General features: G+C 32.0%; 2 protein-coding genes across 3 annotated transcripts; both read right to left on the minus strand.

Moving 5' to 3' along the window:
- Window positions 1–1,851: 1,851 nt before the first annotated feature.
- Window positions 1,852–3,418, minus strand: LOC140960393 (agmatine hydroxycinnamoyltransferase 1-like). The gene has a single exon (XM_073418644.1). The coding sequence runs from the start codon at window positions 3,396–3,398 to the stop codon at window positions 2,094–2,096; it is 1,305 nt and encodes a 434-aa protein (XP_073274745.1). The 5' UTR covers window positions 3,399–3,418; the 3' UTR covers window positions 1,852–2,093.
- A 7,814-nt stretch (window positions 3,419–11,232) lies between these two features.
- Window positions 11,233–16,120, minus strand: LOC140960414 (uncharacterized). Of its 2 annotated transcripts, XM_073418667.1 has the most exons (9): window positions 15,707–16,120; window positions 15,315–15,501; window positions 14,986–15,119; window positions 14,769–14,881; window positions 14,418–14,664; window positions 12,327–12,482; window positions 12,136–12,215; window positions 11,986–12,035; window positions 11,233–11,570 (listed from the first exon to the last, which is right to left on the minus strand). In XM_073418667.1, exons 1-9 carry the CDS (start codon window positions 16,112–16,114, stop codon window positions 11,431–11,433), a joined length of 1,515 nt encoding a protein of 504 aa, XP_073274768.1. In that variant the 5' UTR covers window positions 16,115–16,120; the 3' UTR covers window positions 11,233–11,430. The 2 variants fall into 2 exon arrangements, with proteins under 2 accessions (XP_073274768.1, XP_073274769.1); XM_073418668.1 differs by lacking the exon at window positions 11,986–12,035.
- Between the last annotated feature and the right edge of the window lie 477 nt (window positions 16,121–16,597).

Below are 16,597 nucleotides of genomic sequence, written 5' to 3' on the forward strand. Positions count from 1 at the left end.
CAGAACTCAAATCTGATTACACCCATCTGATCAAGGTAAAAATGTCGAGTAGCATCGCCTTATGATTATCTAGGTATCACTGATAGTGTCTGCAAGAACCTTAAGTTATGATTAGCATACAATACGGTCCTTTCAACGAATATATCTCGATCGAATCTACAACTNATATTTGAGTAATAAGAGTGACATCGTATATAAAATTAGAAAAACACATTTCACTAAAGCACATGTCTTACTCTGGCCAGATACTACTTGTACTATTAACTCATAAGATCACATATGATATCTTCACCTATAAGCAAGCGTTGAATCCCAACTACAATGCATTGGCTCTTGCATATTTCGAAACTACACCCAACCTCACCATTTGACGACCAAGTTCGAGGGAGAGATGTTCAGTGTATCATCAAATGATCACCCATATGTACGAATGAATATATTCATGCCCTTACCAATAAAACACGAAGAGTACACGACAGATGTTAGTCTTAAGCTTAAGCAACCATTATCTTTATTATAGGTGGATGAATCGACTAGGAATCTGTTTAGAATATACGATATGCTTCATAATGAGTTTCATGATTTAACGTCGAGAGATAGTCCTTATTGTACCTATAGAACATTTAAGAACTTTATCTATGCAGCTTAGCTTGTATGAGGTATGTTGATAAAATAAATATCAAAATAGGATAAAACTGTAAAATATTATTAAAATAAATATTGTTTTTACACGAGAGTCATTAAAACTGAAGTCATAAGTTAGCTCGCTGGGCACCTACTTTAACATATGACATATTAAAATTTACCTAAACAAAAATAAAGAAAAACAAAATTTTTTCTTCTCTCATTTTAAATTATAAATATGGGTTATTTTGCCTTATATTCTCTTTATTTTTGCTTAGATGGATTTTATATACATTATTTTAAGTAAATTTTATAAACAGACTTCCTATTTTACTCTAATTTAATTCATTTAAAAATAGTTTTATGTTTTTCAAGTTTTAGTTAATAATGGTATATGAATAAAAACAATTAAAAACTGAATTACTATATATTTTGGACAATCAATTAAAAAATGAAGTATAAATAACTGATACTTAAGTAGTAATTACTTTAAATTTCTCTTGCATTGTATCTATTAATAGATAACTAGTCGCCCATGTCTCTTTTTGCGTAGATTTTGTTCTATTTAAGTTTTGTTTTCTTATAAAGGACTCAGTAAGTTAACCTTATAATTATCATGTCAAAAAACAAATTCGATTTCTAATTAATCATGTCTTCGACATATATTTAGTACTGTGTCTAATAAGGAACCCATGTATACATTCAAAAAAAAATAAAAATAAAAATTCTTAATTCAATTTATTAGTTGAATTAATCATTCAGTTAATTTGAGATAATTATTCTTTAATTTCCCAAACAATGGAAATTAAAACGATCGAAACGTGGGTACCGTTAATGGAAGTACAATACTGAACATTCAATTGTGATTAAAAAAAGATAATTGAAGCTCATCCAGCCATAATTAATCAGAGAAATGCTATATGTACGATGAGAGTAGTGTTACGCACACGTTTACACATATTTTGAGGTAGTTTTATAATTTCAAAAAAAATGTGTACATATAATATATTTCAATTAATTAAGGGTTCAAAATGAAATACTGGCCATGATTAATTATTGATGTCCCAAATAATATAATTATATTATGATGCAATAAAAACAAGTGACCAACCAAACACGCCTTAATTTTTCATGCACGTATCTTATACTTCCCCATGACATAGAACGTGCCTGCAAATCTGAATCCCAACTACAAGGAACATGTAATTAAGATAAAGAATATGGCACATAGCTGGATTAAATTCATATAAATTAATAATTTTCAATACATTAATCTTCCACAATCATTACAAGAAATTGGTTATAACGAGATTTTGTACGTACGTACTTGGTCCAAATCATGGTAAAATAAGCTATATATTATATTACAATATCCCATCGATAAAGTTGGAAGATTATCTTTTCTTGAATTTGATTTTATGTTCACCATGGGAGAGTACTTATCTTGTTTGATTTGAGTTCAAGTTTTTTCAGTCTAAAGAATGGCAGATTTGTTTGAAACTCTCCAAGTTTTGTCTAAATAGAGGGACACAAACTTCTATGCTTCCATCTCCGACGAAAGATGGGAGAAGAATGATCATACCCTCCGTGGGAGCGAACGAGGGGGTGAAAGCGTGCGGGCCGCCGCACCCGAAATCTAGGTCATAAAAGGGAAACCTCAACCAACTATGAACCTCCAAATTTGGCCACAATATCAAGTCATTTGTGTCTGCATTAGGAATCAGATCTTCCTCCTTTACCTTATGGTTAGAAAAATCGATGAACGATTTGAAATAGTTGTCGTCCACACTAACTACCGCCTCGTGTAAAAGGTTGGCTGCGTAGGGCAGGGGCTCGTTTAACAGGTTGGAGACTTTCGCTTTGGCGAATGCCCAAAGGACCAAATTACCGAAATAACCTTTCGGAACGCAAGGGTTTAGTCGTGAACGACCATCGACGGATATCCTGACTTGAGTTGTCTCGGACGCATTCATGCCACGAGCTTTGGTTATGGCCCTCCATAGATGTGCCACAATGCTCTCAAATGTGCTAAAGGGCTTGGCATTCCCTCTCATGGAAGACGCCTTCGCCTTGAGGGCGGATAGGAAGTCCGAAGTGAAACGAACCTTGTATGACACGACGTCCTCGATGCTATGATCGATTAGGGGATAGATTTGTTTGAAGTTTTGGGCTAGGTATTCAACTCCTCTATGCTCGAACTCGAATAGAGGAGGGTTTCGAGGAGAGAATATCTTTCGATCATGAAAAGGCAACTGGTCGATCTCGAGTCCCCGACATGCCTGCCCCCATGCAACCAAAAAGTTGCTTGTAGCGTGTCCATCAGCCACGAAATGGTGCGCAGTGAACCCTACCGCCATCGAACCGCATGAGAACCTCGTCACTTGAACTTGAACCAATTCAACCGTGCATTCTAAACTCGGGTGAAGACATAGTAGAGAAGTCGAAGGCATGAAGGGAGTGACATGATCGAGTGCACGATCAACCGATGCCTCGACAAACCTAACACCCTCATCATTGAGAAGAATGACACGGTTTCCCTCACTGTCCACACCGAGTCTCCCCGCCCTTTCTCGATAGACAGACAATGCCTTCCGGAGGCCCAACTCTATCGTCGCATTCGAAACGATCTGTGGACGATAAACATAAATTACGGCAACGTGTTGGTCGTAGGTGACCAGGTCAAAAACTGAGAGGGGGATGCATTTTGTTGTTGGGGGAGGGTTTTCCTCATACAAAGGCTTGATGAGCCTCGAGCTCAATATTTTCACTTTCATAGTTTTGCGTATATCTAATTCAAAAATAAAATGAGATTTGGTTTGAATTTTGGGGAGGATTTCACGTGTTTATATACTATCCACAAATGCGCTATACATTTTTTTATTCATTCATTTATTAATGAAATGATCATACCAATTCAGACCGTGGTTGGCAGATTTGGTTTGTCGGCTATTGAAAATTTGAGTTGTGCACATTGCCAATTTTGCCTCGGGGCATATTTACTTAAATCAATTCCTCATAAATGGAAANGTTATATTTATTGCTACATTTACTGCTAATTGATTCATTAAAGATCACATGTTATCTGATTAAAGTTGCGTAATTAAATTCAAAAAACATTCTTAATTACGCTATTGATCGAAAAGTCGTTCGTTTTCCTTGTCCTTTTGAAAGGGTGGTTAGAATTCATCATTTTATTTTTTATTTTTATGTTTCTGACTTTCATGAATTAAAAAAATAAACATAAGAAAGAATATCCTCAAATGCATTACATATCATGAAATTCATTAGCATATAATAATATTTGTTCTTGTAACGACCCAATACCTTTCCATACATTTAAGAAAAAATTAATAACTTAGGCAAAAATTTGTGTGAGATGGTCTCACAGGTCGTATTTTGTGAGACATATATCTTATTTGTGTCAATTATTACTTTTAATGCTAAGAGTATTACTTTTTATTGTGAATATCGGTAGGGTTGATCCGTCTCACAGATAAAGATTCGTGAGACCGTCTCATCACAGACCTACTCTAATTCTTAAATCTTCTTTACGTTGTCATTTTTTTGATGAAAATGCTTATATAACATTGCACACACAAGCTCCGCATGTTGGCACTATGTTGCCACCGTATGAACGTCATATGATTCATAATCGAAAAAAAAAACACAAAAAAATAAAAGACTAAAATTACAACTGAAATTTAAAAACATAAATAATCAAGTAATAACAAAAAGAGGTGAGTGAAGATTATTAGATGAGTTTAAAATTCTACACTGTCTCCATCTTGCCATCCGCTAGACCTGCTCGTGGTTTGGGTTTGATCTCGACCTGAACCGTACTCGGGCCATGATCAACGGACCGGTTAATCGGGTCAAGTACTGAACCATCGACCTGCAAGGTTGGTAACATGTTTTTAAATTGTTTTTTCTAAAAATAAAATGGATGGATGTGTAATTTCTTACCTAATATTTGTACATAATAATTCTAACTGTTATCACTTGTATTTTGTATAGTTTTTTAATTTTTATTCTTTAAAAAACAAAAATGGGGCTGAATTGGACTCAAACCCATAACCGTCGTAGACGGTCACGGTTAAGGGTCAGGACCACGGGTTCCAACACGGACCCAGACTGGCCCGTGGGCGGGTCTACCATCCGCTCCGCTCGATTATTTAGCGGATTCAATATCATATGTTACTAATCATTAGTCATTATACAGTGGGCCTAGCTAGCTCATTTTCATCTTTCGTTAGTTAATTAGCTGACAAAGTATAATGTAATGTCACCTCCGATAATTATTATTATTTTCATCATTATTTTATGACATAAGAATTCATTGTAACAGCATAAAATTTCAGATTAATGTAATAGCATGTGAATTACAATAGTCAAATAATTTGAAATGGGCAAATCATATGCAACAGACTCGTCCGAAAGATACATACATATACATATATAAAAGTATATGGAGAGAGTTGAAAACTTAAAAGCAAATATTAATTAAACATTCCGTGAAAACAATGTGATCCGAAATATTTCAATCTCAAATGGCACGTAGCGATTGGTTTGGTGAAAGAAGATGAGAAGTCAAGAAAATGCATGTTTGAAATTGAGCTTTGACTTGCCAACCAACATTTGGTTGGATGAACACGACGACCCCTCTCCCATACATACCAAGACAAATTGAACTTTGGTTCAACAATATTATACATACGAAGACAATTATAACTTTGGTTCAACAATATTATACACGCCAATATACACAATAATTTTTTCATATGTATTTTTAAATGCTAAAAGGGAAATATAATCGATTTAATTCTGGAAATCATTTTTATTTTCATCATCTAACTTGTAATATATTTTTTTATTGGTTTTTAGTCCAATTTCGTTGGAGTGCTGATCTGCATGGCACCGTACAAGCAATATATTGGTCCGATGTTTCGTCAGTATTTTATGATGTTATGTCAACATTTTTTCGTCACCATATCAGCGCTTCGGCGAAATATGATTAAAAACAAAGTCGTGGGAATGATACTCAATTTCGACAAACTAGATTATAAAAACATGAAACATGACAACTTACATAACAAATTCGAAATTTTTTCTCACACTATAAATATTTGTTAATATTAAACTATATCGTTAATTTAAACTTACTTAGTTAATATATGCAAGTAAGATAATGTTTCGTGAAATAATAATAATAATAATAATAATAATAATAATAATAATAATAATAATAATTTATTATTAAAATGATTTAAAGAGTATTTTGGGCTTGTTAACTATCATTGATCAGACAATAAAGCATTAAGCCCTATCATTGATCTTGGCTGTCTCAATATTAAGTTAATTTTGTCACTTATATTATAAGATTAAAGAGTCATGCAATCAATTTCAAAGGATTATTAATCTGAGTTTATTAAAATGATTCCCGAAACACAATTATTAATTATTCAACAATATCTAACTCAGATATTAATTAACTAGTGGTGTAAGATGATCGGGGTGCTTGAATTACTCTAATTAATCTTATTTTCACTCTTTTATTCTAATTATATAAATTAAGGATATGTATTATTATTTTTTTCCATTTAATTTGTTTGCTTGAAGAATAAGCATAAACAGTTTCGATAAAGTCAAATTTTTTTTTTTTTAAAATTTTTTTTTCCTGAAAATGATAAGGACACATACCAAACGTCGTCTGTCTTCTTGTCGTGTAAGATCAAGAAACAATTCACTGAGATACAAATCTGGATACTTCACCCTTTTTACAGTATTCTAAAATTTATTTGCATATTTGGTGAAATATGTAATGTAAAAAAGTACATATTAATGTAGAAAAGAGGCGTTACATGAGTACGATCGATATATAGATAATATTTGCAAGAGCTTATTTTAATCGTTTCACAGCTTCTACAAATAATTTCTAAGCATTTCAGTTGGCTAGAAATTTTGAATCACTTAAAATAAACTCTTGCAAACACTACCACGATTAATTTGAAAATTGATTAACGCATTTCTTTTTATTTAATTTCAAGAGGTTTTTTTTTGGGATGGACTGGTTTGAGGGAATTTTCTATTTCCCAAAAAAGGAAGAAACAAGCAATTTTCGAAACAAAAAAAGTTTTTTGGATCCCACAAACTTGGTCTGGGGCCAATATATTGAAAAATAAGGGGTCAAAATGCAATAAATGTATAAAAAATCCAACAGCCCGAATTTGTTTTGAGACAGTGACGTATAATTTATATTTTTGTGTGTGCATATAATGTAATAAGTTTCTTAGTTCGATTTTCGCTAAAATGTTGACGTAACACCAAAATCTGCTAACATAGTGTAGGACATCATAATGATGGAAAACAAATTTTGTTGTCATCAAATCCTTCAATGACCCACAGTTTCATGAACATCCCATCTGCAAATAATTCCGTCATTAAACCCAATTAGAGATGGAATTTTCCGTTTAATAGTAGTTTTTCTTGTAACGTAACGATTTATATTTTTTACATATCTTTCACAAAATTGACCCAAGAGATCGTTTCACAAGAATTTTTTTTGTTGTTTTTTTAGGTGTAATTCAAATATTTAAAATAACTTTGGATCATATATTTTGATTCATCTATTTGTGTGGTTTTTCCTGTAATAATTGAATTTCCATATATTATATATTTGACTTTGTAGAAGCTCACCATGTTGTGGGATCCCATGAACAAATGTGTACGCGTCTTCCATTGTGGAGTTATTTATTAATGTGCACATACATCGAACCACTCATTAGTAATTGAAAAAACAATTGATGTATGACTTGTATTTTTAGCTGTAGATTACTTGATTGGTAAAAATTTGTGTGAGACGGTCGTCGTATTTTGTGAGACATATATCTTATTTGGGTCATCCATGAAAAATATTATTTTTTATGCTAAGAGTATTATTTTTTATTGTGAATATCGGTAGGGTTGACCCGTCTCACAGATAAAGATTCGTGAGACCGTCTCACAAGACCTACTCTAATTTATTATAATTGAGCCTCAAATTTGAAGATTTAATTTGTTTCAAATTTGCGACTTTGATGTTATATGAGTTATAAATAATCCAGAATCAATGTATTGTTTTTAGTACACAATACATTGATAAAAAGCAAGGTTCTAAAAAGCGTGAAGTGTCCCGAAGCACGGACGTCAAGCTCCAAGCTTTTGCTTAAGCGAGATTAGCACGAGCTTAAGCGTGAAAAAGTATTTTTTATCTTTAGTGTAATTGTAATTATCTCAAACCAATAAATAGATAAAATAATTAATTCTCATATTTTTAAAAATATAAAAACATCAAAATTATAATCTTTATTTGTTTTTACAACTAGATCATATTAAAAAATCTTAAATTTGTCAAATCATCGTCAGACACGCTTAATCATAATTAAAATTTAAAAATAAACATCTAAATTATAAACCTAATATATTATTTTAAAATAAAAAGATATACCTTCAAAATAAAAAAATTAAAAATAAACAGATGCGATTAATTATATTTAAGCACGCTTAATTAAACGTCTTAATTACGTTTAATTCGGTCAAACTATAGTTTGAACTCTTTTCTCCGAAGCGGGGCGTTTTTGTCGAGCTTCAAGCTTAAGCGGGCTTTTTAGAACACTGAATTAAAAAGACACCTTGTACTCCGATGAAACCCAACAACATTCGACGACATTTGTCAGAAAATATCAAAATTGTCAGAAACTATCAGAAATTTTTAATTAAAACAGTGATAGGTTGTTTTTGAAAAAATCTTAGATCATATAAATTAATTTAAATTTACTTTATTAGCATCAGTTAGTGAGTTTTAAAATTGGTTAGGTTAAAACTACCTTAAATACTATTCTAACAGTTCTCCGTTGATTTAGTGATTCGTGTTTTGTCATATTAACATCATCAACATTAATATTACATGAAGTGTTGAGATATGAATTGTTGGATAATTTAAGTTTCAGTGATTTAAAAAAAGGCTACTAATTAAAGAAGATTTATTAAAAGCCAAATCGAACTGAATTCAAAGGTAAAAAATGATTATTCGTGAGTTAATATTTTCCGAACTGAACTGATCGTGAAAACAAAACTGATCTTATTAAGACTAGCTGATGCAAAGCGTAGCTGATTTAAGGGTCACTGATTGAAGGAAAAACTGATGATCCTACCTAACTGAATCAGTCAAGTTTTGTACCAGACATTCTCTGAAGCTTGCTAAATCATTCTTTAAGGATCAGAGCCCGACTGATATATTGGATAAGATCATATAACAGCTTTACCAGCTCGTTAGAATGTCAGAATCTATGCACACTACTTGTAGTGTACTATTTATCAGAAATGACAATGGCATGGTACAACGACCTACCTGGGAACGATTCTCAGATTTAAACATGCTCATCGTTAGAATCGAAGCATACAAATAGACTAGTTGGATGAAATTTCAAGCCTCTAATTTTTCTGAATCATCAAGTATTATCATGTTCTTGATAGGGTAACTAATCGAAGAAAATATTCAACACACTCATATCTTATTCTATCTAATCATTTAAATATCATTTTGTAGTTAGTATTTTTTTTGAGAAATCATTGTAATTGACAATAAGAATTCTTACCGATCACTTTGTTTAAATTTGTAAATACACTAAGAGTTTTAGTTAAGCAATAGTAAGTCTTGTTGAAGTGAGCATTTACAAACTGTTGTAATTATCAAAGTCTTTTAGTGAAAATATTTTCGCGAGAAAGAAGAGATGATGTAGGAATTATTCAAGTCTCCGAACATCCATAAACAAACCTTTACATTTACATTTCAGCTACCCCGTTTTAGCTTCCATTTGATAACCAAACTGTTAGTTACTTTAACCATTTATGTGTTCAAACTGTGTCAGTGAGTTTCTTTCCGCATAATTTCAACTCATGGCTTATTGATACCCAACTAACGAGAATTTCATTTTAAGGAACATATATAAGTAAAAAGTAAATATTTTTTAATTTATTACAAAGCTAACTCAATCATAGGAATAAAGGTTTCATCTTACTGAATTTAGATACCATTTAGTGCGAATGATAAGGCATAGATTAATTACACATTCATTTTTTTATCAACACTCGGTTCAAGTTTTACAAAAGATTAGAGTTATAAATCATTGTGATATCTGTATATATTGATTTATCCTCTATATATTATTAATATTTATCATCCCATCGTTGCATAATATTGATTTCGGTTTTTGGGTTTGCATGTTCCCATTGACATTCAACAATTCAAGGAGCCTTTATAAATTCACAAATCAGTATCAGAAAATAGTAACATCAGCCAAAACTACAAATCACACTATCTAGCATAACATTGTGATGCATCAAGGAATTTAGTACACAAGTATTCTAACCATGATCTTAGTGAAAGCCAAGAAGAGAGTGTGGACTATGGATCGCAACCAGAAGAGAAGAAGACAGACGCCATACACGATCCACGTCTCTCGTCTCATCCCATGAATGTTCATCGTACAACCCAAACTAACATTACTAAGCAAGAAAACAAGAATTCCCGGATCGGAGAAAGGGTGTAACATGGTAAGGGAACAAAGCCATACCACTGAAAAGCACAAGAAAGCCCATACGTGCTCCATTGTGGTTAACTTCACAAAGTTTTGAAACAAAATACTACACAGCATTCCTAACCCAAATTGTATGATTTTTCTTCTCCTCCACAGAAAAACAGAGAGAGACAAATTCAACAATCGGTCTTTCGAGGAAGTTTTGCACAGAAACAGCGTGGCTAATATCAAGAAAAGCGAAATAATCCCCTCAACTATAGGTCTGAAAACAAAGAAAGGCCACAAAGTCAAGAAATAGCAACCTACAGACAACTTTCCTTCAATAGAAGTTAACAGAATCTCGATATCAGCTATAAGTTTTGGTACATCCGAGGTGAAAAATACTGGGATCTTGTCTCCCTGTAAACGAATGGTTAAAGCGTAGTACCATGAATAGAACAGAGTTATCCCTAACAAATATTTAAGAAGACGGAGAAGGAGAGGTGGATTAACTTGGAAGTTTGCTTCATCTAGAATATCGAATCCACGTATATAACAGAAGAAGCCAATGTAGAAAACATAGTAGAAAAATAGCATTGCAGCTAGTGATGAGATCTCTCCATTTAGTACTTCTGTTGGCATGGCTTGAAAATCAAGAATTGTGAAGAAGGCAATTAGGTGAGTAAATCATATATAATACAAAACTAGGCCGGCATAATATAAATTAAGCAAATATAAAATACAAATTTGCCATCAAGAAAATGGATCAAGATATAAATAAGTTCAATCAACTTAGTAGAAGCAGACGAGGCGACCTAAAGTTCTTTTTATCAGTTTGCACAAAGTCCAACAACATGAAAAGTTCCCAAATCGGGGTCTTCTGTTCGTCGCTTTAGTAAATACTTGGATATGCATCCAATTCCAATCATGATTGTGCACGTTGAATATAACAAACAAAATTCGCAGATGACGCAGGAAGAACTTGGCAGAAACTACCAAAATAATTTGCTAGAATTGCGAAATGTTAAATCTATTTATCCAGCAAAAACCAATCTCGGCGTCTCCAGAAATTTTCTAACAGACTAAAACTCCGTCGCTGTCAAATTTACAAAGTTCTGGAACAGTAGAACGACGAATTTGATCACAAGGGAACATCCAAAGATGACGGAGGATTCAGGTATTCGATTCTAAAAAGATCATGAACACAAAATTAATTTAACATTCACATAATATATGAAGCCTTCAACTTGTTCTAGTTATTCAAATCGCGACGTATATCTTCATGATACTTTTGGATCCATCCTTGAATAACATTAATCTCTATGTTTCTTTGCATGATCAGCCAATCCGGATCGGTATTTGCAGACGGGCGTATGTCCAAACAGTGGGACCCTACAAGAGATATACACATGCAATTTACGTAAAGTTTAGACTTAATTGGCTTAGAGTGTTGGGGGCAGAAAGACAATAACCTATACATATATTTTTCCACAGATTACATTTTTTTGTCATGCTATATACCAATTTAAAGTCTTAGTCCACTGAATTAGATCGCTTTTCAATTTTAGTTATTAGAGGAAAAATGACTAAAATCGAAGAAAATACAAATTAGTAGACTAAGACCGTAAATTGACCGACAACATGACAAAAAATTAAACAAAAATACATACAAGTTACATAAAATAAAAATCTAATTTTCACTATATATTATTAAGAAAATGTGAATTTCGTGCTATAAGTTTTAACAAAATATACGTGACGGATGAATTATTTGCAGATATGGAAAGATATATATGTAGGAGCATACCATTAGATGTAGTTATGGCAAGAACACTTTCCGACAAGTCTTGTAGCACCCTATGGTAGATTAATAAAAGTATGAAAAAAATAAATTGTCACATTAAATTAGTATATACATCGATATTGAATGGAATATATGGGGGTATTCGAACGTTACCCTGCACTACTATATGGATCTCTTAGACCATTAGAGAAAATTATGTTGCTTCCGAAACGATTGAGACTCAATTTTATGTCCTGCGAAATCGATTATCGGGGTTAAAAAAAATAAAAAAAAATACAAGACATGCATGCATGCAAGAACAGAATAAGAATAATAATGTGATATTTAGGGTAAAAAGAAGTTACATGGCCTCCATAATAAGTGGTAATCCAATGAGGTCGGGGTGGTACACCATAATAAGTGGTGCATTCTTTGATAAATTGGTGTAAATCGAATGGTGCTGCTTGAAACATTGTGTCCTTTTCTCCCCTTCCGATTGGCATCACCATTTCACTACAAGTCTACAAACACAAAGCAAATATATATATATTTAGATCAAAAACAAATATTCAAGTATTATATGTTTAATATTTACATAATTATATATTATACGAATCGGAGTATGGTTTCGCAATACCCAAAAAAGGGAAAGAAAAAAAAACTTTTAAGGGCATTCAAAAGATTTTATCTAAATCTATTTTCGAAGCGTGAACAATGGTAATTTGTCATTAAAAAAAGAGTTTTTATAGATTCAGCGATGCAATAACGGCATCCACGAATATTTACACAAATATTTAAGATTATATATGGGGAAAAAAGGAAAACAAAACACACCAACATTACTTTATAAAAATGTACATATGTTAAACTCAGTGTCGTACCCTCAAATAAGAAAAATAGTTTTTCAAAATATGAAAGAATTATATTTATTTGGATCCTTTCCAAATAAGAATTCCCTAATATTTTTACCATTTTTTCTCAATTAGGTGGTTATATATTTAAAGGCAAATTAACTCTCTTAATTCATATTTTCATGTTAAATATTTTTGCAAATATTAGCATTATCTTCTTCATCCGGTTCAATAATAATAAGATCTTAAATCGCTTTTTAAATTTTTTTTTTAATCATCATTATCATTCATAGATGGTTCAAATTTCTTAACATTATTATTGTTTTGATTTCGCTTTCCACATCCATCAAATTACCAATTGTTTCTTTCTTTCCTCATTATTTTATTATTGTCATAAAATATTTATCGATATCTCTAGTATGGTTCTGAGTTAATCCTCCTTCTCTTTATTTCCTATCCAGAAAATGTTTTGGCGTCACTGACACTACAAAAAAAATGTCATACGACAACAGTTAAAAACCGTTGTCGTAGCTTTTTTAAAACCGTTGTTAAAGTCCCTATTGTTAAAGGGTTCGCTCAAAGACAACGGTTTTTCACCATTAGCTACAATTTACGACGGTTTTTTGAAAACCGTCGCAAATAAATTAGCGACGGATTTTAGCGACGGTTTAAATTAAAGTCCTTCGCTAATTTTAGCGACGGTTTTTTCATAATTTCTGTTGCTAATATTTTCATTAAAATAAAAAAATTACTTTTAATAATTTAATAAATCTAAAAAAAACTTACAATTTGACTATACTAACAATATTCATGATCTTAACTAACACTTAAAAATTTACCAAAAATTAAAGCGAAAAAATTTTCCCAAATAGAAAGAAAAATTTTAAGTGTTGTGAAGTGATAAAAATCGTGTGAGAAAGAAAAATTTTAAGTGTTGTGAAGTGGGGTGTAAGAAAATGGATCGAAAATATGGGTATTTATAGACAGTTTGTGCGACGGTTAAGTTTTCAAAAGAAAAATTCCTTTAGGAATTTTCAATATCAAATTTTAATAATTAAAATAATATTTAATGATGAAATTCAATTACCTAATCCACTTACTAGTGTGAGATCCTATTGAATAGGATGATGAACAAAAGATTCTATCACATATATAAACGTGAATATATGAAAAGGGAAGTCTCTTATCTATAAAGTGTTGGTATCATATAATAGAATAAAAATTATTCTAGATATATATTTGAATCACTACTGTATATATACATTTTTTGTGCCCCTTTAAAGTATGGGTTTTGAGTTGCCCGACTCATTATATTTATTAAATTTCAGTTTTAATCATTTATTTTTCGATTTTTGGTAATTTTTGTTATTTTCACGTGGAGTGTTGATATGACACTGCACACGTAAACGTCACATCGATGTGATATCAACGTCGTGTCATAAAATGAATTAAAATTGTAAAAAAAATTTAACATAGCGGAATTTGAAGAAAATTTAACAATATATTAAATGATATAAATAGCAAATAGACAAATATAGAAACAAAAATATGCAATTTTGACTATTTATCCTATTTAACATTGGGGATTGAGGAATAATGACTTACCTGCCACTGCCATCCTTCACTAGTTTCATCAGGAATATTGAATTCATTTGTATCAAAGCATTTCATTTTGCCTCTGTAAGAGACAATCCCGGCATAAATCCTGCCAAGATTATCAGTACCTTTGGGAGCTCCATCAATCCCGTCACACACCATCGTCACCGGATAATTTGGCGGATGATTATACTGAGCAGCTACTGTATATATTGTGTCCAAATAATCCTTTAACTCGTGAGAATTTTTCAGTTTCCTAAAGCAAAATATAAGTTTTTATTTCTGATTGTTCTTGTAAATGATCTAGACCACCTAAAACGAATAATAATAATAATAAAATTAGGTCAAAAAACAACTAACGAGCAAGTGTTAAATCTTCGACTGAGAATAGAGAGACCGTCTGGTTTTGAGGCGACTCTGTCGATTTCCGACCATGATTTTCGAATAGCTCGGTAACATGTTTCGCTGGCTTCCTGATATAAAAGTTAACCATATACATACATAAGTACGCATGTAACTAAAAATAACATACACCAACTCAAATTATATAATTAATTTAATAGACAAAAAGTAATACCTTGAAATCCTTGGTGACAACTGAATAATATGCATTTTGGGGAGTAATGTTATCGAAATAAAGAATAGGGGCTGACGAAGCTAGAGCTCCCAAGGCAATGTGTGGATACTTGAGCCGAAACCACGACGCCAACACTGAGAGAAAAAAAATCATTAATCATTTGTTCCTTTAAATATATAAGGTAAATATCGATCAGAGATATGGAAATTGGTATTCATTACAACATTGAACAGTAACAAATCAACTAAAAAGGAAAGAATATTGAATTATAATTAAAACTATATATATGATTTGATAGAAATATAATATTTGACTATTTATATTCGTACTTCCTCCATAAGATCCTCCGACAACGATAATGGGAGAAATATGTGCAGAAAATTGTTCCTTGACATGTAACAGAACTTGTGCATAATCAGCTATAGCTTGAGCCGAGTTGAAATATCCTCGTCTTGTCTCGTTTCGTATGACTTCTTTTAATGATCCAAACGGGATTGAATTTCCATAATATCGATGCTGGAACAAATCGCAAGAACAAAAACAACAGAAAACGTAATAAGACATCTGCCAGACTGACTACGTTGGCATGAAATGCTCTGCTTCATTCTGTGCTACATATGTTTCGTTATGTAAAGATTTACTCGCCAAATTTCCCTAACAATTTTTAAACCCCAAAATATATGCAAAACCCTTTCGATACTTGGCCGGAAATGTACAATACCTCTATATAAACTAGAAGAGCCTTGAATGAAGGCGCGTTATCTGTGAGAAAACCAATGCTTCCCAAATCATCATCAAGCGGGGCTTCGGCACCAAGATATGCAAAGATGGGATAGCCTGAATCCGCACCACCCCAATACTTGGAATTCACCACATATTTTTGTTTGAAATTCACGTAACTTTCGGATCCGAAGTTGAAATGATCAAGGGTTTGAGTATAAAAATACGTCTTGAAATCCTTTGAAATCGTCGATGCAGACGAGATTTTATCAGGGTTTCTTGATATGAATGCTTGTTTATAAAATGGGGTGAGCCTTGGGTTTTTGTGGGAAAATGGTGAGGCAAATTTCAAGAAACATGGAAGAAGTAGAAGGGAGAATCGGAGCAGAAGCACTCTATTTGATATCATCGTTGATGTGAAGTAACACTTCTGCCAGTGTGCATGCAGTTTTGAAGTAGAATTTATAGAGAATATATGGATTTTTTTACCCTAAAACTTAAAACAAAATATATTACTTAGTTTCAATTATTTTATCGATATCTTAATGGCACAATTTTACATTGATATGTAAAAGTTTTTAAGTGCTTAAAAAGAGTATATATTATGATTTTTTTAGACGAACTAAATATTAGGCTTTAGGTACTTTTATTTCAATTATCTAAATATAAAATCAATTATTAAAAACGTTTTAAAAAATATTTCTGAATAATTCACTTAATATTATTTCAAATAAAGCATTTGAAAAAGAGTGGGTCTCATATGAGACCGTCTCAAGGATCTTAATCTGTGAGACGGGTCAACCCTACCCATACTCTTAGCATAAAAAGTAATACTCTTAGCATAAAAAGTAATACTTTTTCATGGATGACCCAAATAAGAGATCCGTCTCAC

Source organism: Primulina huaijiensis, chromosome 15, assembly GCF_012295235.1.
Source record: "Primulina huaijiensis isolate GDHJ02 chromosome 15, ASM1229523v2, whole genome shotgun sequence".
In the NCBI taxonomy this organism is placed as follows: domain Eukaryota; kingdom Viridiplantae; phylum Streptophyta; class Magnoliopsida; order Lamiales; family Gesneriaceae; genus Primulina; species Primulina huaijiensis.